Source organism: Aulostomus chinensis, chromosome 2, assembly GCF_037954235.1.
Source record: "Aulostomus chinensis isolate RoL2024-O1b breed Wild chromosome 2, RoL_Achi_v1.0, whole genome shotgun sequence".
Taxonomy (NCBI): Eukaryota; Metazoa; Chordata; class Actinopteri; order Syngnathiformes; family Aulostomidae; genus Aulostomus; species Aulostomus chinensis.
The window spans coordinates 2151620-2173375 of record NC_141321.1 but is presented as its reverse complement, the minus strand read 5'-3'; the positions used below and the strand labels follow the sequence as shown (position 1 = coordinate 2173375).

General features: G+C 45.7%; 1 protein-coding gene across 7 annotated transcripts; it reads right to left on the bottom strand.

The window, feature by feature from the left end:
- Positions 1-699: 699 nt before the first annotated feature.
- LOC147268773 (cilia- and flagella-associated protein 70-like) lies at positions 700-20732 on the bottom strand. Of its 7 annotated transcripts, XM_086222672.1 has the most exons (31): positions 20671-20732; positions 19962-20477; positions 19677-19885; positions 18484-18672; positions 17282-17468; positions 16814-16909; positions 16268-16353; positions 15081-15107; positions 14818-15006; positions 14098-14280; positions 13669-13763; positions 12898-12991; positions 12715-12780; positions 12414-12551; positions 12022-12159; positions 11567-11656; positions 11327-11418; positions 10550-10601; positions 10266-10442; positions 10059-10190; positions 9386-9514; positions 8894-9027; positions 7965-8080; positions 7443-7640; positions 5894-6009; positions 5412-5564; positions 4836-4997; positions 2326-2415; positions 2096-2197; positions 1224-1271; positions 701-841 (listed from the first exon to the last, which is right to left on the bottom strand). In XM_086222672.1, exons 4-31 carry the CDS (start codon positions 18547-18549, stop codon positions 716-718), a joined length of 3282 nt encoding a protein of 1093 aa, XP_086078798.1. In that variant the 5' UTR covers positions 18550-18672; positions 19677-19885; positions 19962-20477; positions 20671-20732; the 3' UTR covers positions 701-715. The 7 variants fall into 7 exon arrangements, with proteins under 7 accessions (XP_086078806.1, XP_086078813.1, XP_086078838.1 ...); XM_086222693.1 differs by lacking the exons at positions 10550-10601; positions 11327-11418; positions 11567-11656; positions 12022-12159; XM_086222680.1 differs by lacking the exons at positions 16814-16909; positions 17282-17468; positions 18484-18672; ... (1 more) ...; positions 19962-20477; positions 20671-20732 and adding an exon at positions 15559-15739 and having other exon boundaries at positions 700-841; positions 16268-16352.
- Positions 20733-21756: the final 1024 nt, after the last annotated feature.

Here is a 21756-nt window from a genome sequence, read left to right as displayed (position 1 = left end):
TACATTTGGTGAGTACATCCTAGTTTTATGGTACTGGAGATGTAGAGGGAAGTATCAATTACTACAAATTCATTCATACATTGATGTATTTGATGTTAGAAACACTGTTCGACAGAAGATACTTTCCATGTCTCAGCACGTTACAAATCCTATCAAATCAAACATGAACACAGGAAATAAGGACCCATCAAATCCACAGTAAAATCCTCCTCCCTTCTGGAGAGGATGGTGACAAATTCTGGAGAGACCTGGTCACGTACGGGGTGTTTGGTGGGAAGATGAGACCCAAGTGCAGACAGTAGGGATGGTGCAAAAAGAGGTTTATTAGGAGCCGGAGGCTTGAGGCCGGAGGCTTGACGTGAGGCAGGAGGCTTTGACGAGACGAGACAAAACTGTGACTGTGACGACGACGACAAATGATGACAAATGAAAACAGCAAACACCGACAAACGCAGACAATGACCCAACCAGGAACTAAGGAGACACACAGGTTAAATACAAGAGGGGAAACGAGACACAGGTGGTGCAATCACCCAGGTGAGACACATGAGGTAATCACAGGAGGGAGGTCAGGAAGACAGGACATGACTACAAAATAAAGCAGGAAGCACGAGACAGGGATCGTGACAGACCTTTTATCACCTCAAAGTTGGAACTTCATGATTGAAGGTTTTAGTTTGGACCCCAGAGGAAACACACCATTGATCTTTTTCAGTTATTTTTTATTCAAGCCCCTGCTGTTCTGAGCCCTGGTTCTGAGCCGAGCCCTGAGGTGACGGCGGTGGACCTGATCCTGCAGCTCTCTCACCTCCTCCACAAGTGAACTGTTCTGCAGGTTGAACTGTAAACCAAGAAAACACATCAAATGTTCCCTTCACACAGGAGCGGATGAAGAATGATGACACCTCAACAATGGGGCTCATCAGAACTCATGTTGTCCAGATGTCAGTTGTGTTTGTGTGGCTGACGAGTTTGTGGTCAGGGACGTTGGAGATGAAGGGCCAGGTAAGGCCAGCAATCTGGATCAGAACAGCTCCAAGTCAGACTGCACCTTCAACATTTCTTGAATGCAGAGCCAATGTGGTTGTTCCTGAACCAAACCTTTTGCTTCTCAAAATAATCTGATGCCTCAAGAACAGAGACACACTCTAATTATCAATGAAGGATAAAATGGTCCCTGAGCGTGCAGAGTCTGATGCAGTCATGACGTCAGGCCAACTCACCCTTTTGGCGCGTTTGAAGAACAGGTCTGCTTCTTCCTGTCTGTCAGACTGAAACATAAAAGAGCAAACAGTGTCATCATGAGCTTCTCTCTGCTCTGGGACCACTGCCACTGGACCGCTGCTGCTGGCCTCTGATCTGAGAGTTCCACTGAAGCTGGATTTCATCCAAAAACACAAAAGTCTCTGAAATCAAACGACTGGTGACTGTGGACAGATTCTGTCTCAGGTCAGGGTCCACTGAAGACCACTGACCATGCAGGACCCAGACTGCCACCGTTTAGTCACGCTTGACCTCCACCACTGGAGCCAGAGAACTACATTTAATAACTAGAAGACAACCAGACAGCACAGATTGTCCCTCCAACAAGACCAGCCAGACCCAAAGTAAATCAGGCAGTGTTGAGCAGAGCCTCACGACTCCCGTGTGGTTCCTCTGAGTGACGAGGGGCACGAGTGGGCTTGGTTTTTTCAGTCATTCCATATATTTTTAATATCTCATGCTATATCAGCTGTGACATGCAAAACAACAGGTGGGAGTGACGACTGCAGGACTAATCCTTATTTTCTGGATCACTTATGTCCATCATTTGACATCAATGTCCTTCTAGAATTGTGGACATGTTTGATGTTGTGTTTGTGTTCAGGAACGCTGGTCATTCTGAGAACTGGAGAGGACGTAGTGGGGGTCAGACATGTGAGTGCCTGCCATGTTTGTGTGACTCTGGCAGCCACAGAGGAGTGAAGACCTGAAGCTCTGTCCCCAGATTTGCTGCAAAACTGACTTTATTTGGAACATTTTGTTCTATTTTTCATTTTTTGCAGTGGAATGTTGAGGAGCTGCTCTACTGGTCTGGAAGCTCATCATCACTCACCCTGAGGCAGAGGAGAGACAAGTGAGCACAGACTTCTGCATTCTGGTTGTTCAAACGGTTGGCCTCCATCAAAGCTTCCTCAGCTACACACAGCTCCCCCAGCTACGCGCACACACACACACACACACACACACACACACACACACACCAGGTTTACCAACAAAAATCCTTCATCTCCCTGGGCACTATGGTAATCATTTCCATCGTCATGGTGCAGGAGGGGTGGTTACCCGGTAACAGGTGATGCCCAGGCCCAGCCAGGTCAGACAGGATGGAGACTGTTGACAAGCCTGCAGGTAGGTGGCAGTGGCTTGATCAGACTGAAAGTTATCAGAACAGAAAGATCCAAATGATCATATGGTTTCACTTGAAGCCTGCTGTTACACTCATCCACACAGTTACAGTGCTTCATACACACGCACAAACACACAGACACAAACACAGACACACACAGGCGCGCGCACACACACAAACACACACACATATACATATATACATACATCCACATATATACATTTTTACATCCATCCATCGTCATCTTCCGCTTATTCCTACACATTAAGGGTCGCGGGGGGGCTGGAGCCTATCCCAGCGTCAACGGGCGAGAGGCGGGGTTCACCCTGGACAGGTCGCCAGTCCATCGCAGGGCCAACATAGAGAGACGAACAATCATTCACACTCACATTCATACCTACGGTCAATTTAGAGTATTCAATCAGCCTAGTCCCCAATTGCATGTCTTTGGATGGTGGGAGGAAGCCGGAGTACCAGAGAGAACCCACACAGACATGGGGAGAACATGGAGACTCCACACAGAAAGATCCCGTGCCTGAGCTGGGACTCGAACCCGGAACCTTCTTGCTGTGAGGCCACAGTGTTAACCACTGCACCACCGTGCAGCTACATTTTTACAATTTGTTTTTATTTTTGTATGCTACTGCAAAGTTTCAGATGCTTTTTGGCATGAAAAAGCCAAAAATAACCATCACTGTGACCTGGGAGGCCAGGAAGTCCGGCCCCAAGAGGCTTCAAGTTTTCTTAGGCATGAGCAGCCAAAAGCGTCATGTAATGGCATGTTTAACACATGTATATACCAGATTTCTTTCATAAAACCTCACTTTATTGCCTCAAAATGGTGTAACAAAGACAAAGAATGTCATTTACTGTCTATTCTTTCACAAAATTCTAAAATATTCATGAAATTGTTTTTTTTTCCCACAAAAACCTCATATTTTCAAGTATTTCAAACCTAATTTGAGAGACCTGAACAAGTTTGTGATCTCTGCTTGGACAACAAGAAGGAACAGGATGCTGGCCAGGTACCATATCAGCGAGGAGTACATGGCAGCCTTTTGTGAGGACCCTCCACAGCATGCTGCTCTTCACTGGGATGGCAAGATGTTTCCAGACATCCTGGGCAGTGAGCCTGGGACTACATCAGAGACTTTTGCTGTGCTGGTTTCCGGGCCACCAGATCATATTGAAGGAAAACTACTGGGAGTGCCAATAATAGACAGCTCAAGGGGAACAGCGCAGGCAGAGGACTCCATGGACTTGCTGGAGACGTGGGGACTTACTGGAGTGACTGCTGCCCTCCTATTTGACACCACGTCCAGGAACAGTGGAGGACACCGTCGTGCTGCCAAGCTTCTGGAGGAACAACTGGACAGACAGGTGTTCTACCTGGCATGTAGGCACCACATCCTGGAAGTGCTGGTTGGTGCTGTCTGGGAGAAGCTGTTTGGTCAGGTCAAGAGCCCAGAAAACCCCTGGTTTAAGCTATTCAGGGAGGCATGGACTGGCCTGAGCACCGATTCCCCTAAAATCCTGACCATCAGAGGGAAATGGCTCAGTGACAAGAGAGTGTACTGTTTGGAGCTACAGGAGATGCTGAGATGGGAGAGGCCACCCAGAGCTGATTACCGGGAGATGGCTGAGCTGACAATGGTAGTTCTTGGGGACACACCTCCTCCTGGGATCCATGGGAGTCGGCCAGGAGCCATCCACCAGGCCAGGTGGATGGCCAGAAACATCTACTCTATGAAAATGGTGATGTTTTCTGGGCAGCTAGCATGTGATAAAGAGACTGGGACAAAGTTAGAACAGCTCATCAAATTTCTGTCATTGTTCTACACACCAATGTGGATGAACTCAACATTCACCCCTGATGCTCCGGTAGAGGATCTGCAGTTCTTCAAGGACATGCTGCACTTCAAGAAAACTGATCCTGACATTGCTCAAGCAGTCCTGGTGAAACTAGACAACCACAGGTGGTGCCTTCCTCAGGAAGAAGGTCAGCATGTTTTATTTGACCTACAACTGGATGTTTGTAAATTATTTGTATTCCTGGTTTGTGGCTCAAGAGTGATTAAAATGCTTCATATTGCTACCAAATATGTTCCTCTGTCTTGTATATCAGCAGTTATCATGAAAAATGGTCTTGAAAAAAGCTGTTTTCATGACGCTTTTGGCTGCTCATGCCTAAGAAAACTTGAAGCCTCTTGGGGCCGGACTGCCTGGCCTCCCGGGTCAAAGTGATGCTTATTTTTGACTTTTTCATGACAAAAGGAATCTGAAACTTTGCAGTCGCATACAAAAATAGAAAAAATTTAATTTTTTTGAAGAACCCTAATATACATACATATATACATACACACACATATATATATATATATATACATCCAAACACACACACACACACACACACACACACACACATATTTATGTACATCTGTCTGACCTTCCCCGCCTGGAGGCAGATGGAGCCAAGGCGGAGGAGAACAAGGTGAGAGTCTGACGGCTGCTGCTGGAAGCTCAGGCTCCTCTCGTAACTCTCCCTGGCCTCAGTGAACAGCCCGGCCAGGTAGTGGCAGTGGCCGTTCAGAGCCCACACGTCTGCATCCTGCTCACAGGTCCACACCACATGAGTTTCAGCAGGTTTGGTAGAGCCTGGTTTACCATACGGTTGCATGGCTGCTCACATTCTCAGTACCAGGACCAAAGAAACTAACAGGGTTGTGTCTCATTCATTAACGTCCACCAGGACTCACTGAGAGAACGTTTGCCTTCAAAGACACCACGTCTAAGATACAAGCAAGTTAGCATCAATAGAAACGCTCCTGCTGTCACTCAGGGACCTGGACTAACGACCTTCTTATTATTTGGAGGGTTGGGTAATTACGTCATCTAATTACAGTAAATGAGCAGGAATTATAAAAGTATGTGTTTGGTGAGCATCATTATCAATAGTCTAACAGTTCAGAGTACAAATACAGGAACAAGGAATCCTGCAGCTTGCAGTCACCACTGGGAGTACCTGGTCTTTGGAAAGCAGCGCCTCTCTGAGGCTGGCAATGGCACTGCAATAGTCAGCTTTCAGCATCTTCAGATGGGCCCGATGAAGCAGGTAGCAAACACTTGGACCACCATCTGAACTCTGCAGCTCATGGGACAAGGCCTTCTCCACCATCTGACAACACAATGGAGCAAGTTCATTACCAACCAAGACACATTGGAACTGTTTTGTTTTTGTTGGAACATGTAGATATTTATCTAAGAATGAAGAAGTTGCTGTGTTTTAAACGGTCTTGCATCTGAGAATCGTCTGTCTGCTCAGTTGGACACCAGACTTCATTGATAGGATTTTTCATTTCCATGATGAATCATTGACTGAAATGGATGTGTTTTCCTCAGTAGAAGCAACTCTTAGTCACTGAGGACTTCTGCCCTCTGGCTCACTTCATATGGGACCAGTGTGAGTCCAGCAGGTTGGTGAGCAGCTGACATGGGTTTGGTTACCTGCAGGGCGTTGTTCTGCAGCAGGAACTGGAGGGTCTCTGCATAAATAGAGGAAGTGTAGCTCTTCTGTGCTTGAGGCTCTGGGGCGTCCAGGTCTCCACCCTCTGGGTCTGGGACTGGGACACACAGACTGTAACACCAACGGCTCCAGGGACAAATTCACAGGCCTTCAGGTCGACCCTCGCAAATAACAACAACACTTCCAGATGACTTGAACAAGTCAGTTCATGTTCAGTTTGAGGAGAGTTCCCAAGTGAACTTGATGATGACAGCACACTCATTTACACTCATTTATGAGCCTCTAACTTAAACCCATCTTGTGGATGACCTCGTCCCACTTGAAAGAGATGCTTCACTCAAAATCTGTCTTTTGCATTTCATGTACATTTAGATTGAAGCCAATGGTGACGAAAGGCTAACGGCAGCAAGACGGTCCAGAAACATCAGATTACAAACTCTCCAGTGCATCGTCCAGTAGAATCCACGTCTTTATCCACCCGTCTGCTCAGTAATCCACTAACAATGAGTTGAGTGACAGTTTTACTGCTGTAGGTGTTGGTAGCAGCCAGCCGCTATCAGTTTGAAGCTAACTATACATGGCTGGCTCTTTCTGGATCCACAATGTAGAAATGCAGCTGGGGAAAAACATCTACGATGACCTCGTAACACCTACAGTATTTGTGTGTACTTGACCAGCATGGATCAGCTTTGGGGTGAAGTATTGTTGAAAAAAAAGAATACTTAATACTCCAAATGCCTATAAGGAGTGAATCAGGTCAAAGTTTTAATTTTGTAAATCAAAAGCACTGTGAGCCACTCTGGGTCCCTAAACAGAGCTCTAAACTAGGACCAAAGGGTTCGTTGGTTTGTTTGGTGAGTGAAATTTCCACAGGTTCACATGTAGTACAAGTACACAGTTGTTTGTTCTGGTGTGCCTCTTTGGTTGGTTAGCCATGAAGCTTTAGAGTACTTTTACTTGTCTGACTCAGAAACTGGGCAGCAGCCTTGAGAGAAGTCAGGGGCGACTTACTGACTGATTGAGTGACTGACTGACTGAGTGACTGATTGACTGACTGACTGACTGAGTGACTGACTGACTGACTGACTGACTCCGTCACAGGTCAGGGTCCACTGAAGACCACTGACTCCCTGTTGCTGCTAATGCTAACAACACAGCTGGTCCTGTAACACAGCAGCGTGGGAGCAGGAAAGATAAAATGGGAGGGAGGCCAGGACGTCCCATGTAACAGTGGAGACATTTCAACAATGCCTCTTGAATTGAAATGTTAACGAGGTAATTAGCTGATTCTCTACTTATTCCAGCTAATTACCTCCTAATGAGCGTATGCAGTCATTAGTAGAAGAGGAGCCCTCTCTCTTTCACTGCTGCATGTCCATTGGGACAAAGGAAAACTGGAACCAGAAAGAAAAAGATGTCTGTTTGTTTGAGGTTTTTCTGTTCCCTTGTGACCAGACTAGTAGGAGGAGCCAGAACATGTTTCTACTCTTCTTCCTCCCTTGTTCACTTTGCCTCCAGGTAAATCATCACCTTCTTCATTGGTGGGAGACCGACGTGCTGACGGGGCCAACTCCTCCCGCTCCTCCTGGTCTCTGGTCTTTTTTGTCATCCTCTTCTCCTCCTTTCTTTCCTCCTCCTTCTGTGTTTCTTCTGCCCTTCTTAGGCGTCGGGCCTCGAGGAAAGCCCTCTCAGCCAGGATGGATTCATCCTGGCTCTCATGGAACAAACCTGGAGAGCAGATGCATAAATGTACAATGAGGTATTTCCAGATTGTACTGCACTCATTTGAATGCTCACATGAATTTTTATTCATTTTAGCTTGAAAAACAAATAGAAGTTGAAGTAATTTAGACTCACGAGTTGTAAATTGACAAAAACTCTGCGATTATTACTGTTTTTGAAAGGACATTAAAAGAAAATACATCCTTAACAGTGCATCAATGAAGAAACCCCAGGAAGATGTTAACAACATGAACTGTCTGAAATCAAATTTGGATTGAAATTAAACAAAAAAAGGTGTGTTGGGGTCTGAATGGCAGACTTTCATCTCACCCAGCAATGTCCAGGCCACCACACTGGGCGGCTCTATGCTGGTGGCTCGCTCCAAGAAGGTGGCCGCCTGCTCAGAATGCTGGGACATCGCTGCCACTACCCCACACATCATCAGGCTGAAGAGACACAATCATTCAGGGGCTGAGTCTCACTTCACATTTTGCAAACTAAACATAACAAATTCCAAAGTCTCCATGATGGGTATTTAATATAAATATCCCAGTATTTAGTGGAGACAGGAAGCTGCAGCTACACTTGAGGCGGACGTGCAGCAGCACCAGCATGAAGAAGATGACACTGAAAACATTCCAGCGTGAAAGAGCATGACTATGAACAACCCATCTGCTTCACTTGAGGGAGCTTTGGAGGAATCCTGCTGCTCCTCTAGATGGTCTGCAGCGACCCCCCACAGCAGGTCTGATCAGCAGCAGCATGACTTTGACGATGACTTCAGTCTCCAAAAGGATCAAAGGGTCAGGAACTTTCCAGTGATTTCTTTATGGTGTCTTTAACAAGGACTTTGAAAGAGTAGATCAGCTGCAGTCAGTAGCTTTCACCAGCTCATGTGCACAGCAGCATCAGCAGATCCAGTAAATACAGAAGGACATTTAACCAGCAACTCTCAAACCTGTTGACATGTGAGAGGACACATGAGGAAGAAGACAGAGAGCTCAACACTGAGCTTGTGACATATTTGAAACCAGACACAAACAAGTGGTTCCTCATCAGAGAACTACCTGTCACTCCAAAATGCTGGACACGTCCCTTATATAAGGATACGCCTCCTGGAGGATGGCGCCATGTCTGATCTTCAAATGTCCTTGAAGTGATAACTGTTTGTTCTCAGATCAATAATCCTGATTCACAGCCATAATAATCATCACTTTAGACAAACTCTATTTCTAGTAAATAAACTTGTGGTGACTGACCCGGGCCGGTGCGTCTGCTGGATGGACACGGCCTCATGGAAACACTCTTTAGCCTTCATGTGGTCTCTAGTCAGCATGTAGAGGTTTCCCCTCTCAAACCTGTGGGACGCCTCATTGGGATGCCTCTCTACCAGCTGACGGACAAACATTTGACTTTTTGTTCATTTCACCATTTCTTGCATAGAGAGGATCATCATTTCTGACTTCAGAAGTGAAACATGGGAATTACTGGTTACTACAGGTTGGTTTTAATTCCACAGACACAACAAAATCAATTTAAAGAGTGCGATTTTAGACCCAGTCTATTGGTGAAGTGTCATGAGTTCACTTGTGTTGCCATTTGACGCTGTATCAATAGCTCAGACAAAACAGAAGGATTCAGAAAACACAGTCTACTTAAGGCTTCGTAAAATAAATGTCAATCTTGTCAGAACATATTCTCTCCTTTCATTTGGAGCACGGAGCAGGAATTGTACCAAGTGAGCGTTGTACCTCCTGGTAGTAGCGAGCGGCCAGCTGATAATCCCCTGTAAACTGAGCCTCTCTTGCAAAATGTCTGAGCTGTTCAGAACTCAGCTGGATCTCCTCAGGGGAATCATCCTCAACCTCATCTGAATAAACCTGAAGAGGTGGAAAAGCTCACAGTGAAAACCTCATTCTGCAGGTGTATTTCATCCATTCAAGTTTTCTTTTATCAGGATGATGTCATTAAATACAGCACCGATACAAGCATGAAACAGCAGGCTTCAAGTTCACACCTCAGATTTTCATGAGGACAAATGTGTGACTGCTGGCAATGTGCAGGCAGGTCTGACACTGGCCGGGTCACATGGGTGGAGCTAGACACTGTACTGTTACCATAACAACAACACTCAGCTGCTTCCACTGCATGAGTGACAACAGCCACAGTGAGTAACTTCCTACAGCAACAGTTGTGGGACTGATAAAACAGAGTACACAGTAAAAACACAGTAAAAAAAGAGGGGAGGAAAACATGCACTATAACACAAGTGTTGTGTAACCAGCCTCTGGAGATTTGACAGGCTGAGTCTCAGGCGGAGCCACCAGTCGGCCTGAGTTGAGCTGCCACTTCCCCTGCGAGGCGTTTAGTCTGGTCTTGAATCTTTGGTGTAAACGGCTCTTTCCATGGACAGTGTGTGCTTACCTTGTTGAGAGCAAGGTGCATCTCATCTACCAGGTAGACATAGAGCTTGCTGACAAAAGCCTGCAGGTCCCGCTGGTCAGTGAACGGCTCTGTCCGCTGCATCTTGTCCCGCACAACCCTCACCACTGCGTGCTATACATCAGAAGCAACCGTCACTGGAGGAGGCATCTAATTTCAGGGTTCTTGAGTGTCAAGAGTCTACCAGACCTTCATCTGTTCCTTGAAGGTAAAATATCTCCCAGAGATGTTGAGCGCTCCCATCAGCTGAGCCAGCATTTGCTCTCCAGTGTCAGGCAGCTGGCCTCCAGAGCCAAACAATTCCTGGTACTGCTCGGAAACATGGCTCACCACGTTACCCACCTGATTGTGGAAGTCCTGCACCGCCTACGAGAAAACACACGGGGGGAGAGAGTTCAATAGCGCGCGGTCCATCGTGATTGTGTGTTTATGTGTGTGTCACTGTTCTCAGATGCCGTCTCAGTGTGTTTTACTCTTTCTGCTCTGCTGGGACCGGCCGGTCTGATGGGGATCAATTCTTTGACCCTGCAGGAAGTAAAGACATTTTCACTCATCCTACCGCCAGGCAAAAGGACTCCCATCATGTTCCACAGTCCCAGTCAGAAACAGAACATAGAACAACAGGGGGTGAAGTACTCTGATCTACAACAGACCAGACAGCTGCGGGGTGTTAGACCTGCACCTCCAGTTGACTCATAAATCCCATCAACAGAGTCCACAAAACATTTTACTTCAGAGGCATTTCTGTTGTCATTCTCATACAGAGCACCCACAGGAATGACTTTGTGCCACAGGAATGACATCGTTTTTGTGGCCCAACCTGGAAGTCAGCGTCACATGGGTTTCTTCCATCAAAAGCCAGTGGGATGTTAGGATTGGATCATTGCTGGAAAGAAAGGCTGTGGTGAGCAAACCTTTCTGAGATGTAAGGTTTGATTTGCAAGGCAGTCTCTGCAAATGAACACCATGTTTAGGATTTTTAAAGCCTCCAGCAAATGCAGTCTTTCATGAACAATGTACAGCACAGACCCATGACTTCTTTACCCCGTATGACTTCATGATGACTCCGTGTGGGACAGCCTCTGTAGTCTCACAGCCCTCTCTTAGCAACTGGTTTTAAGACACCAAGAAGGCTTTGAAATTCAAATGTGTGTTATTTACCACCAAACCTTGAATATCTTGAGCTCCTGTTAGCCACAGGCCTTATTTCAGCCATTTACCCAGACTCAGAAGACCTGGAAACATTTTACCTCCGCGCCAGCTCCTCTGGAGAGGGTCTGGGCACCAGCGGCTTCTCCAAGGTGATTTCAATCACAATATAAGTTCTGGCGTCTGCGTACATCTGGAATTGAGGGGATACGATGAGAGCCTGCTGGGATCCATAGTGCACTATTCAGTACTGAGCTGCACTGGAGGTTGACACCCATTGTACAGTTCCTAAAGTCTGTGTTTCTTATCAACTTCAACAGGAGCAGATTTACAACACTTACATGTCCATCATTACTGTTGTGAGGCTTAGATTTGTTCACAGTGACGGCCTCACTGCCGGCTGCAGCTGTCCTGTTCTGAACGGCAGGTTGCTGACACAGCAAAGATACATCAACATTTTGAATTCATTATTGTGATTTAATATACAAGATTTTGTGTAAAAGTAGCAGCAGTAGAAAAAAGCAACCACTTCTTTCTGCTATGGCTGGTAAGGAGGTTGAAGCTCTGCTGGAAGGCCCGTCTGAGGATGCCACACAAATGCCTGGATATTTAGCAGTGGCTATCGAGTGGCTCTGAACTCACCTCCCTCTCAAGCTGCCAGACTGAGCACGGGCAACACTAATCCATCACAGAATTTATCACAGTGTTGTCATAGAAACAAAACCCTTATGTAGAGCTTCATCTAAAACTTGCCCAGCACCGTGCAGACGCTTTAAGGACAAGCAGCCTTCCAAACCTTCTTGGCCGGCTTCTTGGCTCCCTTTTTGTCTCCTTTCCAGTTCCCCCCTGCACCTCTGCCACAGCTTGCAGCCGAGACTCCACGAGCTACGATCTGGCTGGCAACAGCCTTTAACACACTGGTGCTTCGCTTGGTCTTTGAGGAGAAGATCAGTGACAAAGACAGTTGACAGAGCACCATGACAGCAACACTCCTCCACTGAGACTCTTCATCAGGTTATCACAACAGAGTTACTGAGACACGTCCAGAGACTTTGCTCCAAAGACAATATTGCTCATCCTAGGCTCTTGGTAAGACAGCTAATAAACACATTTTCAAAACTGTTCCAACATAAATCAACAAGGAAGCATTCGTGCGAGTCCGTCTTTTCAAATGTGTGTTTCTCTTACCTTATTTAATAATTCCATTTCAGAGAAGGGCTGAATGCTGTACGCTCCTCGGATGCGGGTAACTTCAGGAAGCAGCAACCGCCCCATATCCACAAATGCCACACCATGGAAGGGGATATGTGGGTCTTCCTCATCCAGCTGGACACACACACACACATACACACACACACACACACACACACACACACACACACACACCCTCATCATTTTCCCTAGCAGACATTTAGTTGGAAATGTTTTATATAAACACTGCTGCAGTGATTGGAAGCAAGGTGTGTTGGCCTTGTGATGGACTGGTGACCTGTCCAGGGTGAACCCTGCCTCTCGTCTGAAGGCTGCTGGGATAGGATCCAGCCCCCCCGCGACCCTGGATGGATGGATGGATTGTGGTGTTTCTTACATTTAACTAAATGGTAACACACACACACACACACACACACACACACACACACACACAAAAGCATTTGTCATGTGTCTGTCTCACCAGCTTGGTAGCTTTTGCAGCCTTCCTCACAGGAGCCAATGACCTCATGACCTCTAGTGGCCACAGTCGGCTCTCATTGATCTTCTGACGCAGCCTGAAATGACAGTCAGCATGAAAACCAACACTGACATACGTTTTTACACCTTACAAAAACCTTTTTTGGACCTGGATTTTACATTCTTCAGTTCCACACCTGATTGGGGGAGTCTCTAGAACTCTTTCTGATGGTTTTTTTTAATAATTTGTTGCTATTTTTAAAAATAAATGTTTATAACATTTATTTTCCATTTGGTTTTGATAAAAGTCGTCTAGAAGACTCAAAGAAATGGGTGTACAAACATATCACAGACTCAGCACCAGCTTCTAACGATCCTCATGACAGGAGGAAGCTGCATTCCTTTTATCTTGGTGTGCCTCTGAGACTACAAACACCTGAGCAGCTTCTTTGTTTGCACTGCCAACACATTCAGGCCTCCATACTTCACCTGCTAATGACACTTAAACATCTACACCCTGTTGTCCTGGAGATTCTGTCTCTTTGTCCTTTGATACAAACCCTGCTCTCCTTACAAAGCTTTTTTTGGTCCAACTTCAACAGAAACGCTGGCTTTTGGGAAATGTGCTAATTTGCGACTGCACCCAGAGCTACACAAGAGCATCCATAGATAACTGCTGGTTAGCTTAATGAGATGAATGCTAGTGGGTGGTGGTGGTGACATGAGTGACTCTTAGGATCCAACTGGGAGCATCAAGTTGGGGGGTGAAGCTGACCTGGTAGCTCCTCCTGCATCCAGGAAACAGCACATCTCTGTGTCCCAGCTCACCCTGTTCATCAAGATCTCTGCGTCACTACGAAACACGCGGTCCTGTTGGGGGGCACAGACCATTAGCTTCATTACTACTACTATTACAGTATTACTCTTCTTTATTCAGGATATCTTCCTACCAAATATTCTTTTACCACATTAAATACTCCTCTCATCTGTCTCTCGCTCAGCCTGAATGTCAACTGTCCTGATGAACTGGTGGGACTAAAATGGCATTTCTGTTTAACCTTGGCCATGTCCATGAAGTTCAAAGGAACCGGGAGGACATCTCATAAAGAATCTCTGTGGATCAACAGCTAGAGACACTGCAGCAAATCTTGGCTCAGCACCAAAACATTCTCGCTAACCCTAACCTGGTTACATTTACAGGTACCTTCAAGCTCTTTAGCTCGCCATCTTCCTCATCAATGGGCTCTCCCTGGAAAAAGGCGCCTGGCAGGAAGTGGTTCCCTGGCGCTAGCAGGGCTTGATGGGGCCTCTTCTTCTGTCGGCAAGTGTGTTCCCTCTGCCCTCCTGCCTTCAGCTGCCCCTCAGAGAACACCAGCACCTGATCCATCTGGGAGACAGCACAGCAGCTGAGTGCTCCTTTCACACTGAAGCAACGGCCCCACGACACCGTTGGTCTGATGCTTCAGAATTAATTCAGTTTCATTCAAACAGTGGACTTTGATTAGAGAGGATTTCTCTGACCGCGTTAATATACAGCAGGTCTGCATTTATGAATTTCTCATTTCTCCCCAGAGGGCTGTCGTTACATAAAAAATGACTGTTATACCGATAAAAGTGGTTCTGTTCAGCACCTGGAAGGAAATCGGGGCTGCACAATAAAATCAGCGCTTCAATATATCAGAATCAGTCTGATGGCCAGTATTTATTTCAACTCAGGTCTGTTCAAGTCTCCTCCTCTCCAGAAAAAAACAATATATGATTCAATGGCTTTTTCAGGATTACAGAAATTAAAAACATTGATACTTTATATTTCCATGTGTTTTCCAGGACATGAAAATATGAATATCATATCAATTTGTTTTTATACGTCCACATCACTAAATATCAGCTGCATCCCTCATAAAAGGTAGAGAGTATCAGGCACCTCCTCAGTGACAGGGACCTCCATTGCAGCAGTGTATGTGCATGAAGGAGCTGAGTCAGCCGGGAGAGTCCACGAGTCAGGGAGGGAGTAGGCGGTCTCCACGGTGACCTTCAGCAGGTTGGAGGTGGAGAGTTCCGCCTCTGTCAGTAAAGGTTCTGACACGCTGACAGACACGTCCAGCATCGGCTGCTGAAGGGGTCAAAAGTTCAAGTTTTCTTGTCTTAAAAGGTCAAATCAAAGCGACCAAAAATGGATTTTCCTACCTGAGTTTCTGAAAGCCTCTCCATACACTGGTGAGGAAATAATTAGAGTCATTTTAGTTCGTGACATGAGAACTGTCCACATTCATGACCACAGTCTGAGAGACACTGATTGTTTGAAGTCAGTCTCAGGCTACATACACAGTGACAGTTGACAAAGACCATGAAGAGAGTGTTGAGCTGTGGCTGGAGGTCTGAGTGTCATGGAGTGGTCGTGCTTAGTTGATCATTAACAGGTAAAAGGCTGTGCTGCAGAGCTTTCCCACAGAAGATGGTCACTGTTCCTTTGTTGGTCATCAACGCTGAGATCGTTGGGGTTGAATGGGTGTCATTACCAAGAGGTATCAGCTGAGGAGGTCATGTTTTTCAGCGTCTGATGTTTGGTTGTGAGCAGGATTACCAATAATTATGCAACTGAATTCACCGTACTTGGTCCAGGGCGTAGCAGGGGCCAGGAAAGACCAATTTAGGGGCAGATCACCTTAAGATAGCATGGGAATTGCAGCTTTTTAAGATTGGGTTTGGCTGAGTTCCCCTTGGTGGCCATAAGATTCCCACGAGGGCCTCTTCCTGCTACCACTGCAGCCTCCATGCACCATCACAACAGGCGTGTCCACAGTAAGAGCTTCATCCTCCACTCAGCCCAGAGGCAGGTGGAGCAGCTGGTCATAGACAGAGGAGAATGCTGGCTCACCCAGTGACCACAGAAAAACCAACAACCAACCTCCCAAATCTCTAATGTCTCTCTCAGCTCTCATGGCAGTGACACCCTTTATGAATCTGATCCAAGCCTGACACAGTAATTGTCTGTACCACCTTCTGTTGCTACTGAACAATAATAATAATTATAATATTAGATGGTATTATGAATAAATGGCAGTGTAGACTTTTAACTTTTAAAGTGTTTGTTCTTATTTTGTAGATGATGGTTAAGGATGAACTGTGACAGTTGGTTCAAACAAGTAAAGCTGCCTGTGAGGATGCAGGAAGTATCGTCCACATTAAGAGGGTAGAATTCTAAGAAAAATCTGACTCCACCCAAATTAAGGGCAGGTAATTAAAATGAAGTCATATTATCAGGTAAACATGTAAAGTTCTTCCCCAGGATGACAGCAAGCAAATATCAAGGACAACAACATACAAGAGCCTTCTGTCCCTGTCGTTAATATTAGAGAAATCTACTGACTGACCTTGCTGCTGAGTTCCTGGAAAGATCCCCCAACGACTGAGGTGCTGACTGGATGCAGGGGGACTGTGGACGAGAAGCTGCACTGACCTGGAGGTGGAGGAATAGACGTCAGCCCTGCAACTGACACACTGATGGTCAGGAGAGCGCCCCGGTTGGCCTAAGTAGAGGCAGCATGGCTCTCTGAGAGAAGCTCAGTCAAAGCCATTTTAAAAAAGCTCTCCTTGTACATTGTTGATTTGGTGGTTGTGGACATGTGAGACAAAACAATAATACAGACAATGTACTTCTGCACTGAGGTGAAATTCTAAAAAACTGTTGCTGCTTCACACACACACACACACACACACTCACATACACAAAATCTCTCCTTTAACAAAAGACGTAAATAATAAAAGAGTTGTCATGAAGGTACTGTAATGCTCCAAATAGTACACAGTAAAGTGTGAATCTTTGTTTTCTGGTGGGGGTGGGGTTGAGGGAGGGGGGTGGGGGCCATAGTGGTGACCATCATCTGGTAAGTCTCTGTTTTGACGAGCACTGACTGCACCTCGCATCAGGGGCAGCAGGTCCACCACAGCTTGGCCCAGCACCACCGTCTTTGGCTCAGCTTTCCTCTTCTCCATCAGCACTTGCTTCACCGTCACTGACCACAACAAAACCATTCATGTTAAACACAGTGAACTGAGATCAGTTCTTATTTCACCAAAGACACGGCCATCCTGATTGAAACTATACTGTTCACTGTCCTGATTCACTGGAATTGTTTCTGTCCTGCCAGGAATCAAAAGAGAATTCATGGCAACTAAAACTCTGACATGAGCTCTGTTCCATCATTTTAACTCAGGTAACATTTTCTTTAGCTATCATGTGAGCATAACAGGACTAAAGGCTACGTTTGACTACTGAGCCACAACAGACAATCGACTGTATGGAGGAGACCAAGTAAAGCCGCATGTTGAGAAACCTCAGACATCAAACTACAGGAGAGCGTTCTCAGCTCAGGTCACTGTGTTACCTGTCACTGGTTTGTGGCTGAGTTCTGTCAGAGCCAGCATGTCATTCTGGCAGTGCAAGATGCAGGTGAAGTTGTAGTTGGCACACAGCTCCAGGGGATCCACCAGCGTCTTGTCTGACTGGCCCAGCACCGTTCCATCTCTCTCCACCTGAAGAAAACTTTGTACGCTGTCTGGCGTTTTCTTCTGCTAGAAGAGGAGGAACTAATCAGGTGGTCATACACCTCACTATAGAAACAACTTGACTACACACAGACACCTAACAAATTGGAGGAAACCAGGAACACAGCACTGCAGCTGTTTGCCTCCAGGCTTTGTGTCTGTCACCGTGACCTTGACTTTTTGCCACCAAAATCTTATCACTTCATTCTTGAGTGATGCTTGTTGCAGATGTGAAGGAATCCCCTCAGGTGAGCAGCACTAACAAGAAAGGGACTGACGGACAACCTGAAAACCAATCGCCTCCAACTCAAGGCCGGCATTAAAAAAAAACATTAAAAGATTTAGAAAGACACGAAGCCACCATGAGCCACCAGAACAGCTTCCAGGGGCCTTGGTCATGGACTCAATGCAGTCAGTGTCTAGAACTCTACTGGAGTTGATGATGGTGGAGAAAAGTGCTGTCCAAAACCTCTGTGTTTATTAAGGGTGCCTTCAAAGACCATGGCATATAATTCATATCATGATTCTACTCATGAAACCATTGAACCCAGCAGCATCTACATGACATCTTTCTGTACACATTTATTGAGACCTTTCCTTTAATTTGTCACTGTTTATGTAACACTTGCAAACAAAGTTAGCATCACAGGACATAAACACTTTAAAATAACACGGAGAAGTTTTGAAATCCACAAATTATTCACAAAATTTAGAACAGAAAATTATTTTTTTGAATTAAAATCAAAAATAAGTGAATACAGTCTGGGCAAATTTACTGACTGACGCTCATCACCACACAGATGAATGTGAATCGCTTCCAAAGCCACAGGTGGAAGCAAACGGACAGCTAGCATGCTAAAGCTACACAGAGTTCTAAACGCCATGACGACAAAAGCTGCTGGTAGTCGGCTTCTGATATGTGATACGTCTGCCTTTTATGAAATGGCAAATAAGGCACAGAATCCAGGCTCATTTACATTCGTCCTTGGTTTCGTCAATAAAATGAGCATTTTGTTCGTTTCTAAAAGTTCAACTATCTTACCGGACTGAAGTTGGTTCCTCGAATTATTCTGATTTTGATTTCCGTTTTGTTTTTGTCTTTGTCCATGGTGATCGTAAACTCGCTACTGTTAAACACGTATTCGGGAAGAGAAGCTTCCGTTGTAGATAGCCGACGGAGTCCCGTTCCTATGGCAACGGTGACACGTTCATAGACACCGATTGGAAAAACCTGAAAAATAAAATTACAAGTTGCATGAAGATCAAACAAAATTATGTAATGGGATTCTGAGATTTCTGATACTTCTGATTTCCGATTGAGGGGTAACGCTCCCTCAAACCAAAATTTTAGAAGTTGAGAAAAACACACTGATATTCTCATAAAATTAATATATTATGAGTTGACAAAATTATCTGCAGTAGCAGAAAAATCAGCCCAAAAAGGTACGAGATACAGTCTCAGCTCTCAGCCTTCAGGTGGGACCAAGTTGGACAGGTGTCAGGGTAAACATGACCAAGTGGAATCCAATTACAAGACAAAAACAGTTATCCACAGCCCCCCCCCCCCCCCAACACCCTTTCCTGCCTCCGTTGCCATCTTGTGTCCCCTTCACATTTCTGTCTGCCCCCTTATAGATGCCTGTCTAGAACCGGCCCTGGTCCAACAATGTCTGTCGTTCTACGTACAACCAGAGCTGCGTACACCGTGCACGCTATCATTCCAGCTGTACTACGGCTGCAGCTGCACCTTGCTACACTTTTGCAATGAGGAATGTAGTTATGTCCGTACATTGGGCATAACATAGTGATGTGAAATGTTACAGATGTTGTATTGTAAGTTTCTGCTGTTCGGTGGCGCTGTGGTTGTTGTATTGCGCCTGGCTGGGAGCTCTGTCACAAATTGGTTGAACCTGTTGGGTGTGGTTGTCGCACCACAGTAAAATGTGTGTGAATGCTACAACTTTGCGTGGCGTCTTCTTCGGACCCTTTCTCAGATAGAATAGTCGTCCCTAAAGAAAATGGCTGTCTGGCAGGAATGCATGGCGGCAAAATGTTAAAAGTGCAGCTTGTTGGTGGTAAGAGATGTTTGTGCTGGTGTTGATTCCACAGCAGCACCTTCCTAGGGGTCTGCACTGACTGGGCATCAGTGTCTCATATAAACCCACATCTAAATAACTGAACGTCCCTTTAATGACCCAGATGCTAGTGTTCATGCTGCATGAAGGGTGGACTCACTGTGTGTGCTGGATCTTATGATTCGTCTGGAGCCACAAACCACCAGCAAATGAAGCTTCGATAAATCGTTGTTGCTAATTGTCAACTTGTTCAGCAACTGATGCCACTGAGTGCCATGGTTTGTGTTGGCATTGGTGGTAAGCTCCTCGTGAAGGTGGGCTGTGCTTGGCCAGGCATGGATGAAGATTGATCAGAGGCTTGGACCCTGCCTAAAGTGACAGGAACATGGATAGATGCAGATTACCTAGGCCCTAGGCCTACAATGTAGGGAAACTGGAAGCTGACCTGGGAGCAGTCTTCTTGCTTTGAGCACCACTGCATGAGCCGTGGGGTTGTGTGCAGTGGCGGGGTGGCCGTCGGGACTACCGGGAGTTTTCCCGGTGGGAATTGCTTGATATACTGCTAGCAAAGGGGCAACTGATAGTTCAGGTGGAAGAGCAGGCTCTGTTTGGTGAGCAGGTGAAGATGGCCTAGGTGATGTTTGAGACAGTACAGGGGAGCCTTATGCATGTTAGGCTGGGTTAAGTCTTTTCCACCTTGGTACCCATCCATAAACTCAGTAGAAGGAGCCTGAGCTTCATCACTGGGTTCATCGGGGCCAACAGTGAATGCCAACAGGATCTGAATCCGCCATTTTAGGTCACTGTATGGAATGTGGCTCAGTCTCCGGCTCGAAGGACTGATTTTGTTGGCTATTATGATTCGACTGGAGCCACAAACCACCAGGAAACGAAGCTTCGATAAATCGTTGTCATTTATTGTCAACTTGTTTAGCAGTTGATGCCACTGAGTGCCACGGTTCTAAAGGAAATAAAATGATAAATTATGCCTGATGCATGCAAATGAAATACAGTTTATATTCTAATATCAACATGCTAGAAACAATATCCATAAAGCAAATAAACCAAACATTACCCCTCAACTTAGGCATCTTAATGTACTAAACAACAACTTAAACATCATAATGCAGATAAAATAGTCAGGGTTTACTCACAATGAAACAAACTCAAAGTCACAAACTCAGGTGAGCACCAACACACCCAGTCTGCAGACAAAGGAAAAAGGAGGGAAGGCCTCATCCAGGCCTCTCTTTGTAAGGTGGGAGGAACAGTGGGCGGAGCTCCAGTCCTCATCCTCCTTGGTTCTGGGAGGACAGGAGGTCACAGCCTTAACAGTTTCTAACAGTGCTCCTCTATTTTGGCTTGTGTTTATTTCTGTTTTCCCTGTGGGAAGTAGAATATCAATTCAGTATTGAAAAGTAAAGTGGCAATGCTCCTCTCATCAGTAGCAATGATGTCAATATGTCATCGTTGAAATGTTGTCAGAACGTGTCACAAAACCCCTGCACAGCGTTTTTCCTCTGGCATCTTCCCAGCGCCTTGTCAGCACCTTTCTACCAGAAAAACACACTCAGGCCCTGAAAGGTCAAATATAACAAGGATCCTCTGTTTGGAATCACTGGAGAACAAATTGACGTCTCATAATTGTTGATTTAACTTGTCCAACCATAAACATCAACACTGTTCAATTCTAGGAGGCAAACAGAAGCTTGCAAATGTTAGTATTGCAAAGACATCTCTTTTAAGACTTTATTGATATTTTTCAGGATTAGCAAAGAGAAAAGATCTAACCCTATGAACCTGACCCCCAGCACCCTCTCATTCCATCCCCTTACCTCCACCAAGGGGACATGGCATCATAAGAGCTTTGGCCATTCTGGATTCATTCCAAAATCCCATCAATTGCTCCTCACCTGAGTTCTCTCCTCCTGCTTGAGACCCTCAAACAGATCAACTGGCCTCTTGCATCTTTTTGTTCATATGATGTGTCAGAAAGGTCCGCCAGTTGCTGGTTATGGACCACTTCCTGCTCCTGGTGGTACAGGTTTGAAACTGCCATCCCAACGTCTCTATTCTGTTAAAAAAAAACATCAAAATCCCCTCAAGTTTGTCCAGTATATTTGGACCTTGTGACTCTGTGGAAGGAACATCTGACATGATTAATTCTATTGAATGTTATTTTAAAAATGTATCCCTGTGATTCTGCACACTCTTTCCTGACAGGAAACTTCCCCGTCCAC